This window comes from Phyllostomus hastatus, unplaced genomic scaffold (genome assembly GCF_019186645.2).
Source record: "Phyllostomus hastatus isolate PE091 unplaced genomic scaffold, TTU_PhHast_1.1 phas_scaffold_1674, whole genome shotgun sequence".
Lineage (NCBI taxonomy): Eukaryota > Metazoa > Chordata > Mammalia > Chiroptera > Phyllostomidae > Phyllostomus > Phyllostomus hastatus.
In genome coordinates this window covers 17,884,399-17,898,464 of record NW_025334011.1, presented here as the reverse complement: position 1 = coordinate 17,898,464, position 14,066 = coordinate 17,884,399, and the positions used below count along the sequence as shown (strand labels likewise).

Sequence of the window (14,066 nt, the reverse complement as noted above, 5' to 3'; positions counted from 1 at the left end):
TCCCACCTTTTAATAGTTTTGAAGTTACAAGGAAGATGTAATACGTTTGTAATCTGAAAAATCTTTATTTCCTTTCTTTTTATTTTTAAATAGAGATGTGAACTGTGTCCTCATAAGGATGGAGCTTTAAAAAGAACAGATAATGGGGGTAAGTGCAGAGATTTAAAAATGTTTTTTTTAATTGAAAACTGTAGTGGGAAAGTATTTTAAGATATTTGGTAATTCATATTATATAAAATTAAATAGTGTTTACCGCTCAGATATTTTTAATATCACTGGATGTAATTTATGACATTTTTTATTGAAACAGGAGATTTTCTATTTTTTTGGACAGAATTAAGCATTTTTTTTTTAAATTAAAGATTTTATTTATTTATTTTTAGAGATGGAAGGGAGGGAGATAGAGAGAGAAAGAGAGAAACATCAATGTGTGGTTGCTGGGGGTTATGGCCTGCAACCCAGGCATGTACCCTGGTTGGGAATCGAACCTGCGACACTTTGGTTCGCAGCCCGCACTCAATCCACTGAGCTACACCAGCTAGGGCTAGCATTGTTTTTTCTTAATGCACAATGATCCACAATGATACTTTTAATTAAAATCTTGATTTTTTTTTTAATGGACACTATTTCTTACAGAAACTATTTAAAAAAATAAGCCACTTTAAAAAAAAAAGATTTTATTTTTATTTATATTTAGAGAGGGGTGAGGGGAGGGATAAATAGAGGAGAGAAACATTGATCCATTGCCTCTCGCATGTACCCCAACTGGGGACCAACTGTGACCAGAAATTGAACCAGTGACCTTTTGCTTTGCGGGGCTGTGCCTAACCCAACCATACCTGTCAGCAAAATAAGCCTCTCTCTGTTAAAATCTGTTGTTGTGAGAATCTTTTTTTCCTTTTTGTGTACTGCTGGACAGATGATGTTTTTGTGGAATGTTAATTTTAATACCCTTGTATTTTTGCTTGATAAAAAAGAAATGCTGACATCTGTCTTGACGTTTTTTGAGCTTTCCTGAGGACCCTTGTGTATTTCTCATTTTCATCTCTATTTTTAGTTACCTCCCACAGAGAAATCTGTATTTCTTTATAGTTCAGTACCATGAATTTATTAAACTGTGGTATACTGTGAAACTTCTAAGGAACTGATGAAGTTACTAAAATAGAGGTATAACATAGTGTACACTTCCATTTTGGGTATTCAACTCTAAAATACTGGCATAGAATATGGTAATTGCATTAGTAAAGAAAAGGGAAAAATAACAATGTTTTTGTCTATTTATATTTTATTTTAATGTTTAGACTATGTTATATAGTCACATTATCCAAAATTTAAAAAATTTTTAACAACTCTCCCTCTTATTCCTGTTTACCATTTGCCTAGTTCCTTAACAACTTTCCTGCCACAATATAATTGCTGTTAATTACTTTTTTGCCCATCCTTCTAGGTCATCTGTTAATGCATATTTATATTAACAGATAAATATTTCTCCAACTTTTAATCTTTTTATAAACAGTCTTTACCCAAGGACATATTTGTTGACTTAGAGAGAGAGGAAGGGAGAGAGTGGGAGAGAAACAATGATGTGAGAGAGAAACATCAGTTGGTTGCTTCTTGTATGTGCCCCACAAGGGACCGAACCCGCAATCTGCGTATGTGCCCTAACTGGGAATTGAACCTGCGACCTTTTGGTTTGCAGGACAACGCCCAACCAACTAAGCTACACTGGCCAGGAGTTCCTCAGTTTTTATATTGGATGAATATTATACATACTCTGGCATCTTATTTTTTTTCACGGAACAGTTTGTCTCTTTTATTAGTACAGAGATTTCTTTTTACCATATTAATGTAATTAGTCACCTGTTGATGTACTTTTAAATTGTCTGCTTTTATGAGTAATGCTTTTATGTATTCCATTTTGCATGTATGCAAGTACAACTGTAGGATTATTAACTCCCAGAAGAGGATCTGTAGGTCAAAAGGATTTTGCAATTAATTTTTTGTAAATATGCCCAAATTATTCTTCCTGGTGATTGTACCAAATTATGTTCCCAGAAAGAATGATGAATGAAAAAAGCAGATTCTCTATGCCCTTGGAAATCCAGTATGTAGAAATTGGTATATCTGAGCAGTTATTTTGTATTTTACTTATTTATAAGTGAAACTGAACATCTTTTCATATTTTAAAGAGGAATTTGTATTTTCTTTTTGTGGGCTGCTCATATGCTTTTTCTGATTGGTTGGGGATCTTTTTTTTTTTAAAGATTTTATTTATTTATTTTTAGAGAGGGAAGGGAGGGAGATAGAGAGAGAGAGTGGAACATCAATGTGGCGTTGTTGGGGGTCATGGCCTGCAACCCAGGCATGTACCCTGACTGGGAATCGAACCTGTGACACTGGTTCGCAGCCCGTGCTCAATCCACTGAGCTGCGCCAGCCAGGGTGCGGATCTTTTTCTTTTTCACTTGGAACTTTCATAGAAGCCCCTCTTATGTTAGACTTTTGTTGATATGGATTGAACTAGTTTTTGCTCAGTTGTTCATCTTGCCTTATGAACCTTTTTACTATACATAAGTTTTTGGTTGAATTTATTAATCTTGTCTTTTGTGGCTTCTGTATTTGGAACTATTAGGTGGAAAGGTCTTTCCTATTACAAGGTTATAAAACATTTCTTTCATGTTTTTCTATATTATTGATTTCCTTTTATTTTAATAGTTTAATCTTTCATGCATTTGGAATGTATCTGGGTAATACAATGTAAGGTGTATGGACCCCCAATTTTATTTTTGTCTAGGTGACAAAATGCTACAGTTTGTCCCATTCCCACTTACTGAATAACTCATCTTTTAATCACTGATTTGAAATGTTACCTTTGTTATAGTCTAATGTATATTTAAAATATTCTAAGTTGTGTTCCAAAATTGATTTTTGAGTTATTTTGGAACCTGGAGTACATTTTCCTAAAGAAATGCTAATCTTGGGTTGGTCAGAAGGTTCATTTACTTTTGTCGGTATAATGGTTCTAGTAGTGCTTAGTTGTCTTTTAACTTTATTGGAAACATTTTGTTAGCCCTGGCTGGTTTGGCTTAGTGGATTGAGTGCCAGCCTGTGAAGCTGTAGGTTACTGTTGGACTCCGGTCGGGGCATCTGCCTGGTTGCAGGCCAGGTCCCCAATGGGAGTGTGCAAGAGGCAACTGTTTCTTACACACTCTTTCTCCCTCCTTCCCCCTCTCTCTAAAAGATAAATAATATTTTTTAAAAAGAAACAATTTTGTTAGATTGTATTGTATGTGACAACTGTCATATCAGCACACATTTAAAAAAACTTAACAAAATTGGTGAATTTTTGTGCAGTCATTTTATATTTAAGATGGAAGAAAATACACAACATTTTTGGCATATTATAATTTATTTCAGGAAAGGTAAAAGTGCAATGGAAACGCAAAAATGATTTGTGCAGTGTATGGAGAAGGTGCTGTGACTGATAGAATGTGTCAAAAATGGTTTGCAAAGTTTCTCTGTACTATTGACATTATGGCCAAATAATGCTTTGCTGTAGGGCTGTCTTATGCATTGGAAGATGTGTAGCAGCACCCCTGGCCTCTGCCCACTAGAAAGAAGCCAGTAAATAGCAGGTGATAGCCGACATACTCAAAATATCCCAGTCAATACAGTTTTTGGTGAAAATGAAACATTTTCTTTTATTTCATGGAGAAAACTAAACAGACTTTTTGGCTTACTCAATATATTTCCCAGACTAGTTAACAAAACCCTACAATGTAGCTGATGTATAATACTGAAAAGACTTTTTTAGTATCTGTATACACTTTTATCATGCTGGTGATATGTTTGAAGTTTTAGTTTAGTTTTTCTTTTCCTGGCAGTCAGGATTAGGAGTTTTTAAATTCAATTTTTAATTTCTCTCCTTTCCTTTTTTTCCTCATACTAAGGGCTCGTCTTATTGATTGTGGGGAGCCTTTGAAGCTGAGAAATGAGATTTATGTTTTAGAAAGATCACTCTGACAGCATTGAGGTGAATGGATTGGAAGGGTATCAGACCAGACCAACTATTAAAATAAAAGTAGAGCTGGATCATAAGTGCATTTAACATACTTGAAATCAGCTACAGTATATGTTCGGGTGAGAGGGGGGAAATAGAAAAAAAGTAATAATTTAAATTATAGAGATTAATTTAGACTGCTGTTTTACTTGCTGAGCATGTGCTCTAAGCCAGGGGTGTCAAACTCATTTTTATTGGGGGCCACATCAGCCTCGAGATTGCCTTAGAAGGGCTGGAATAATTTTAGGACTGTATAAATATAACTACTCCTTAACTGTTAAGGAGTTGAAATTACATTTGACCCTCTGAAGGCAACTGTGAGGCTGACATGGCCCCCCAGTGAAAATGAGCTTGTCACTCTTGCTCTAAGCAAACCTATATGGAAATCCCTTGTGAACAATTCTAAGGCTTTCATCTTTGACAAAGATATGTATTATTGAGGGGGCCAGGCAAGAGGTGGTATACCGGCTTACTTATATATTTTTTAAAAATATATTTTATTGATTATGCTGTTACAGCTGTCCCAGATTTTCCCTTTTCCTGCCCCTGCTTGGTACCCCCTTTCCCTCCAGCAATCACCCCCCTTAGTTCATGTCCATTGGTCATGCATATAAGTTCTTTGACTACTCCATTTCCTATAGGTTCTTAACATCCCCCTGTCTATTTTGTACCTACTAGTTTCTACTTCTTAATTCCTGCACCTTATCCCTCCTTCTCTCTTTTCCTCCTCCCAGTTGATAACCATCCAAATAATCTCCATATCTATGATTCTGTTCCTGTTCTACTTGTTTAGTTTGTTATTTAGATTCAGTTATTGATAGTTGTGAATTTATTGCCATTTTAATGTTTATACTTTTGATCTTTTCCTGATATAATTCCCTTTAACATTTTATATAATAATGGCTTGGTGGTGATGAACTCCTTTAGCTTTACTTTGTCTGGGAAGCAGTTTCTCTGCCCTTTCATTCTAAATGATAGCCATGCTGGATAGAATAATCTAGGTTGTAGGTCTGAGTTTTTCATCACTTTGAATACTTCTTACCAGTCCCTTCTAGCCTGCAAAGTTTGTTTTGAGAAGTCAGCTGACAGTTTTATGGGAATTCCTTTGTAGATAAGTCTGCTTTTCTCTTGTTGCTTTTAAGATTCTCTTTTTAGCTTTAACTTTTCCATTTTACTTTACTTTTATTTTATTATTTTTAAAATACTTTATTTATTTATAGAGAGAGGGGAAGGGAGGGAAAAAGATAGGGAGGGAAACATTAGTATGTGGTTGCTTCTCATGGGCCCCCAACTGGGAACCTTGCCTGCAACCCAGGCATGTGCCCTGACTGGGAATCAAACCAGCAGACCTTCAGTTCACAGGCCAGCACTCAATCCACTGAGCCGCAACAGCCAGGTGCCACATTCCTTTGTCTCCTCTATTTATCATCCTTCCTGTGCTTCTGTGTATTGCATAGAACTGCTTTGACTCCCTATCTTAATAGCGGGGCCTATTATAGGAAAGTGTACCTATAAATTGTATGGGTGGAGCCTTAAGTAATCACGGGGCATTGGGGGGCCACCCATGTCACCACTCTGTGGCTCTATGTGGGGGAGGGCTCGGAGAGGGGACAATGCCGCTGCCTGGCTTCTGGAGATTTGCCCTGGAGCAAGCTGTCTCCAGGCACTTGCCCTACTGCCAGTCACTTCACTTTCTTCCTGTATGCCACTGGTGCCCTTCCAGTTATTGCCCTGATGCTAAATCCCAGAGGTGGTGGGTCTGCATAAGTCCTAAGACCTTTGCAGGCCCTTTAAGAGGAGACTCCTGAGAACCTGCAGTTTCTTCTGCTGCCCCAACTTCCACTGGTTTTTGTAGCCAGAATTTATGGGGACTTATCTTCCTGATGCTGGAACTCTGGGCTGGGTGGTATGGTCTGGGGCTGGAATCCCTTGCTCCTGAGGTGTCTCACCCAATTTTTATCCACCACATGTGAATGTGGGTCCTCCCTTTCCATATTTTTGTGCCTCTCTGTTGAGTCTGTATTTCCACCCCTCCTACCTGTGTGGATGAATGTGGCTGCTTTAAGTCCTTGGTTGTCAGACTTCCATACAGCTTGATTTTCTGATGAATCTGGGTGATATTTTGTCGTCTAGTTGTAATTTTTGCTGTAGTTGTGCAAGGGGGTGTGTCATGTTTACTTACACTTCCATATTGTCCTGAAGTTGGGTTGCTTATATTTTTGAGGAAGATATTTTAATATGAATTGAGGGCCATTGGTACACATCTGACAGAAAAGTGAGAAGAACTTATAACATCCAACAGGGTTTTATATTCAAAATATTGTACAGCATAATGTACTTTCTCTTGAAATTTGAAGACATTTTTAAGGGATAGTTTCAATATTGCCTAGTATTTGCTTTACTTTTTGGCATTAGAATCTAAATCCCACACAGATAAGACCTGGCTTTGTTGCAGTAAGTCCAAGGGAGGGATGATGAAGGACTCTGAAGACAAAAGTAAGAGGGATTAAAATGAGGAATGAATATTAGAGATATAAGGGTGGTAAAATTTTACAGATGTATTTTTTAAAAAACTCTTCAATTATGAGAAAATTTCAAGCATACATAAAAGTAGAGAGAATGCCTAGGTGTCTAGCTTTTAACAGTGATCAATTCACGACCAATCTTTTTTCATTTATCTTCTTCCCTTCCCTGTTTTGATTATTTTGAATTTGTGAGCATCTCTAACATAAATGGGTTTTTAAAAAGGATACAATATATGATCACATCTAAAAAATTGTCATTACTTGATACATCTCTTGGGTCTCTTTGTAATCTCATCACTATTTTCTTGTCAATTCACTTATGGAAAAATTGGGATCATTTGCCCTGTATAGTTTTCCACAGTAGGCGATTGATTGCATCTTAGATGTTGTATGTGTGTGTGTTTTAACATGTTAACTTTGTTCTATATATTTCTGTACAATGGTACAATAGTAGATGCATTCAGACACTTGGTCACACTCAGTTTGTGGGGCAGGCAAGAATACTTCATAGAATTGTATATTTTCCTCAAGAAGCATACAATATTTGTTTACGTTTTTTTTTTGTGATGTTAACAGCTATTGGTCAGTAAGTATCTAGACCCATTATTTTATTAAATAGAGATTGAATAAACTGGTATTCTGTCACATATGCATTAGCAGGATTACTTCTATAAAGAGAACATTTTCCTTATTGACTACTTTTTAAAAGATTTATTTTATTTTAGCTTATTAGAGAAGGGAAAGCAGAGGAGAAAGAGAAGGGGAGAAACATCAACGTTTGATTGTCTTTTGTGCTCTCCCAACTGGGGACCTGACCCGCAACTGAGGCATGTGTCTTGACTGGGAATTGAACCAGCAACCCCTTGGTTCACGGGCTGGCACTCAATCTACTGAGCCACACCAGCCAGGGCTCTTATTGCCTATTTTGTTAATCTGAAGTGCAGTTTGTGAAGGAAGGACAGAATAGTTTTTTTTTTAATTGAAGTAAAAATTAACTACCTTAATGTACAGATGGTCCCTGACTTAACTATGGTTGAACTTAATGAAGCTGAGGAAAATATGCTCATTCAGTAGAAAGAGTAGTTTGAATTTTGATCTTTTTCTAGGGTAGTCATATGTGATATGGTGCTCTTTGATGATATTGGGCAGTCAGCAATATGATTATGGAAGTAAACAACTGATATTCTATAGTGTATTTTTTTAGTACATTTTATTGATTATGCTATAACAGTTGGTCCAAATTTTCCCCCTTTGCCTGCCTCTGCTTGGTACCCCCTTTCCCTCCAGCAATTCCCCGCACCCTTAGTTCATGGCCATGGGTCGTGCATGTAAGTTCTTTGGCTTCTCCATTTCCTAATACTTTTCTTAACACCCCCCTGTATATTTTGTACCTACTAATTTTGCTTTTTAAACCCTGTACATTTTCCCCCACTCTCTCCCTCCCCCTACCCCCACTCACCTTGATAATCCTCCATTTGATCTCCATATCCATGATTCTATTCCTATTGTAGTTGTTTGCTTAGTTTTTATTTTAAAACATTTTTAAGTTCTATTTATTTATTTTTAGAGAGAAGGGAAAGGAGGGAGAAAGAGAGGGAGAGAAACATCAATGTGTGGTTGCCTCTCATGTGGGTCCCTCCTTGCCCCACTGGGGACATGGCCCACAACCCAGGCATGTGCCCTGAATAGGAATCGAACCGGTGACCATTTGGTTTACAGCCCACGCTCATCCACTGAGCTACACCAGCCAGGGCTGTTTTTTATTTTATTTTATTTTATTTTATTTTATTTTATTTTATTTTATTTATTTTATTTTTAGATTCAGGTGATGATAGTTGTGGGTTTGTTGTCATTTTACTGTTCATAGTTTTGATCTTCTTATTTCTCTTAGATAAGTACCTTTAACATTCATATAAACAAGGGCTTGGTGATGATGAACTCCTTTACTTTGCATTGTCTGGAAAACACTTTATCTGCCCTTCCATCTAAATGATAGATAGCTTTGAGGGATAGTAATCTTGGATGTAGGTCCTTGGCTTTTGATCGCTTTGAATACCTCTTGCCCCTCCTTGCCTGCAAGGCTTCTTATGAGAAATCAGCTGATAGTCTTATGGGAAGTTCTTTGTAGGTAACTCTCTGCTTTTCCCTTGTGACTTTTAAGATTCTCTCTTTATCTTTAACCACTGGCATTTTATTTGTGATGTGTCTTGGTATGGTCCTCTTTGTGTCCATCTTGTTTGATCTTGGACTTGTATGCCTATTTCCTTTGCCAAATTGGGGAAGTATTCTTGGGGACGTTTCCTTTCTTTTTTTTGAAGTAAGTTTTTGATTTCTTGCTCTTCTTCTCTTTCTGGGATCCATATGATTCAGATGTTGGCACATTTGGAGATGTCCCGGAGTTGTGTTCTTGTTTTTTCAATTCTTGTTTCTTCATTCTGTTCTTGTTGATTGTTTATTTTTTCCTCATGTTCCAAATTGTAGATTTGAACCCCAGTTTCCTTCCCTTCACTGTTGGTTCTCTGAATATTTTTCTTTATTTCACTTCCTATAGCCTTCTCCCTTTAGTTTGTGGTCATACTGAATTATTTCTCTGAGCATCTTTTTTTTTTTTTTTTTAAGATTTTGTTTATTTATTTTTAGACAGAGGGGAAGGGAGGGAGAAAGAGAGGGAGAAGAACATCAGTGTGTGGTTGCCTCTCACACACCCCTTCCTGGGTACCCTGGTTCGTGTGCCCTGACTGGGAATTGAACCAGGGACCCTTTGGTTCGAAGGCCAGCACCCATTCCACTTAGCCATACCAGCCAGGGCTCTCACCAGCCAGGGCTCTCACCAGTTAGGGCTCGCTGAGCATCTTGATCACCAGTGTTTTGAATTCTCCATCTGATAGATTGGCTATCTCCATGTCACATAGTACTTTCTCTGGAGTTTTGTTCTTTTCTTTCATTTGGACCATATTTCTTTGTCTTCTCAATTTGGCAGCCTCCCTGTGTTTCTGTGTATTAGGTAGAGCTGCTTTGACTCCCTATGTGGGTGTACCTGTTATGTTGCAAGGGCAAAACCTTAGGTATTCAACAAGGTGTTGCTGCCTGCTTTGCCTCTTTGTGGTGCTGTATGTGGGGGAGGGACAATACTGTTTGCTCAGCTTTTTCCCCCTTTTCCAGTGACTTCCCTTCCTTTCATAAGTGACTGGTGCCTTTCTAGTTGCTGCCCTGATGCTGATTCCCAGAGTGAGTGGGTTTGTGTTATGTTCTCGTACCCTGTAGGCCCTTTAAATGGAAGCTCCTGAGAGAACAGCAGTTTCTCCCACCGTCCCAGCCTGGTTTTTATAAGCAGAGATTATAAGACCTTATTTTCTTGGGGATGGAACTCTGGGCTGCAGGGTCTGGCCTAGGGCTGGGGTCTTTTGCTTCCCAGTTGTCCATCACTGCACGTGAATGTGGGACTCCCTCTTTTGTTGACTGCTGCTGCTGCTTCTTCGCTGCCACCACCTTGTTAAGCCACATCACATCTCTGCACTTCCTACCAGTCTAGATGAATGTTTCTTCTTTAAATCCTTGGTTGTTGGACTTCTGTACAGTTTGATTTTCTGACAGTTCTGTTTGTTTTTTTTTGTTTTTAAATTGGTTGTTAATCCCTCTTTTGGTTGTGTGAGGAAGTAAAGCATATCTACCCTTTGCCTCCATGTGGCTGGAAGTTCTCTTGTTTTTAAGTTGCCTCTTTATTGAATGTTTACTTGCTTGCTATAAACTTTTGACTGTTTTCCAGAGTTTTGACAATGTTGATTCTGACATTTTGTGCTTCATTTTCCAGTGTTTCTGTAACAGCACAGACCCTTGGAGCTGCCATCACTCCAAATGCTCATTTTTAACCTTTATCTACCAGTTTTCAAAATAGTAGTACATTATTTGGTTGCCAGTAACAGAAATAAATTCTGTTAAAAAGAATACTTTTTTTTAGAAGGAATCTCTTCTTAAGTAAGAAATATATGGAAGGATATGACATACCTTACAGACTTAAATGAAAAATTAAGCCGTTATCATTTGGGGTGACTAGAATCAGAAACTGATAGCCATTTCAAGGGTGTTACCCTAGGAAGAACAGGGAATGGATACTGAACACACTTAATTGTAGAAACTTACTGTAATATTGTATGACTTAATGGATGTGGGCTGAGATGAGTGAGCAGTCACTCATTCAGTGTGGATAGCTGAATGCAGATGGTTTTACCCTGCACTAGAAATTGTGGGATAGAAAGTTACTTAGGAGTAAACAGAACGTTGAGATGTACTTTGCGTGTGTTGAGTTTAGATGAAGGTGAGGTAGCTGAATAATGTATATGTCAGTAGGAAATTGGGTATAATATCAGCTTTTAGCTATTACCATTCCTGTCTTTTTGTAGTTTCTTTCCTGTGAGTCTACCACATTCTTGATATCTATCTAGTGTTTTACATACACAAATAACTTTTTTTAATTAAAAACTTTTTTTATTCTCACCCTGAGGACATTTTTCATTGCTTTTAGAGAGAGAAGAAGGATGTAGGTTGGAGGGGGGCGTGGAGAGGGAGAGAGAGAGAGAGAGAATATGAATATGAATGAATGAGAAAGGGAGAGAAACATCAATTCGTTGCCTTCTGCATGTGCCCCAACTGGAAATCAAACCCTCCACTCAGGTATGTATGTGCCCTGACCAGGGATTGAACCAGTGACCTTTTGGTTTATGTGATGGGGCTTCAACCAACTGAGCCACACCAACTGGGGATATACACATTTTTTTACAGAAATTTAGGGATGTTATTTTACAAACTCCTTCTTCATTTAGTAATATATCTTAGAGATGGTTGGTTACACAGAAGTAATAAAGAGCTCTCTCTTTCTCTCATATACATCTGCATAATATTTAATTGAATAAATGAATCATGGTTGTTTAACCAGTCTTCTCTTATTGATAGACATTTAATTGTTGTCAGTCTTTTTAAAAACCTGAATAATCATGTACAGTCTAATCTTAGGGCAGTAATTAGCTATTGACCAAAATTCCTAGAAGTGGAATTGCTGGGTTAGCGGGTTACATGTATCTCTAATTTCAATAGATTTTCACTGTTAATTTGTGAAATCTGTATTTTAGCCAAATTCCCCTCTCTTGAGATTGTACTATTTGAGACTTTATTCACAGTACATAAGAAGAGTCTTTTCATAATAACTTTCCTCGGCACAGTTTCATGACCACCTGAGTGGGTTTCAGTTTTGGATTATTGATGAAACTTACAAGTCATAATTGGCTTATCCAACCTTAAATATCTTACAGAAGAAAAGCATACTCATTTTCAGTGTTACGGAGGCCTCCAAACTCTAAGGCAGGTTTTGGTGTCTCCAGTATTTTGGCGTAAGGTTGACCAGAAGCTAATGTTAGTTAGTGCATGGCACATGGTCACAGGAAAGCCACCAGATTTGGGGACCCTCAGCTTAAAAATGTCTATTAGCCACACATCCTCTGTCTTTGTGACTCGCTTTTCTATTTTAATGTGGATGTAGACCATAAAATACAACAAGTCCTACAATATACACTCCTGACAGGCAAATATAGCAGGCTAAAGAGCATTCTTGGATAAGTTATAAATACATGGCAGACCTACAGGGTGCTCATCTGTCTTCAGGGTTGGTATTGCAAGAAGTTAAACGATCAAGTATTTTTCTCAAGAGACTGAAAGAAGGATTTAGAGTCTAGCTCTTACCCCATTCTATCAGTATTAAGAATATTTGTGTATTTGCCAATCTGGTATGTAAAACCTAAATCCATGTAGCTTTAATTTGTATTTCTTACATTATGAGAGTTGTTCAGCAACTTTTCATATGCTTAAAAGCTTATTTGTATTTTCTTTATGTAAAGTATTCATTCTTACCTCATTTTTTGCTTTGCACATTTCACATCACATTCTTGGTTCGTTGTGTAAGAGTTTTTGATGTACAGTATTAGGGAAATAAGTCCTTTGTAGTATGAATTGAAGAATTTTTTTGGTCCCAGATAGTTGTTCATGTTTTGATTTTGCTTTTGGCTATACAGAAATTAACTTAAAATTTATGTAATCATATTAATTAATGTTTAAAATATTTTCTTGATTTGTAGCATACTTAGAAGGGCTATTTCTTTTTTTAAATTGTTGTTCAAGTACAGTTGTCTCCATTTCCCCTCACCATTCTTCTCCACCCACCCACCCCCACCTCACACCTCAGTTCTACCTCTCTTTGGCTTTGTCCATGGGTTCTTTATACATGTTCCTTGATTACCCTTCCCCTTCTTTCCCTTGTTATGCCCCTTACCCCTCCCCTCTGGTTACTGAGAAGGGCTATTTCTACATCAAGATTTAAAAATTTTATAAGATTTTGTCAAGAAGGTAGCTTTAAAAAAATTTAGATTATTATTTTATTCAGAATTTATTTTAACATGGAGTTTGAGGTGTGCAGCTATTTGTTTTTCTTTTAAATGACTGTACCTTTATCCTAAATACCTATTTTGAATAATCCATTTTTTTGCCTCTTGATTTCAAATGATATACTTCTTTTATATACTAAATTTACATGTGATTTGGTTGATGACTTTTTATTTTATTCAGTGATACATCTTTTCATGAGCCAGTACCACACTGTTTTTATGATATCTTATAGGGCTAGGCCTTTTTCATTAATTATCTTGCTCTATTTTCCTGTTCTCTATCCCCGTCCTCCTGTCTCTTGTCCTCTTTATTTTTAATTAGAAAATTTTTTTTTAAACTATCAGTGCCGTTCTTGGCTCTACTTGTTCAGTTTTTCCTTAAGAAACTTTTAAATGAATTCGTTTAATTTGTTTACATTCCTTTTTGTTTTGTATTAATTTTAGATATACAGAGCAGTTGCAAAGATAGTGTAGGGAGTTCTTGTATACCTTTACCCATTTTCTCCCATTAAATTTTCAAATTATTATGGTATTTCTGTCAAAACAAGAAGCTTGATAATGGTACAGTTAACTATTAACTGAACTCTAGTATTTTTTTTTAAATTCAACCTTTTCATTAATATCCTTTTGTATTTAGTTGTCATGTGTCTCATCTCCTCTGGTCTGTAATAGTTTTTCTGTTCTTTATGACCTTGACAATCTTGAGGAGTACTGGCCAGGTACCTCTTGAAGCTGGTTTTGTTTGATGTTTTTCTCATGATTAGATTGGGTTTATGGATTTTGGGAAAGAATACCACAAAGATTAAGTCCTCTTCTCATCACATCATATTGGGGGTACATAAAATTCACATGACACCACTGATGGTATCAGGTTAATTTTTAAAAATACCTTTAGTATTTTTATGATTGTCTTGGATTTATAGATTAACTTACAGAAAATTGACATTCTGTTGCCAGTACATTCAGTGTGTGCCTCCTATATGCAGCAAGTATGATAGATACAGCATTGAACAAAACAGAGTTTCATGCTCTCGGGCTTATATTATGGTGA

At 36.9% G+C, this 14,066-nt stretch overlaps 1 protein-coding gene across 11 annotated transcripts in view; it reads left to right on the top strand.

Annotated features, from left to right (window-relative positions):
* MLLT10 (MLLT10 histone lysine methyltransferase DOT1L cofactor) overlaps window positions 1–14,066 on the top strand; it is a 243,144-nt gene that overhangs the window by 44,077 nt on the left and 185,001 nt on the right. For all 11 annotated transcript variants that reach the window (XM_045857925.1, XM_045857921.1, XM_045857927.1 and 8 more), the window contains one exon: window positions 94–148. In XM_045857925.1, the coding sequence (XP_045713881.1) occupies window positions 94–148 (55 nt within the window). The remainder of the gene's footprint in view (window positions 1–93; window positions 149–14,066) is intronic.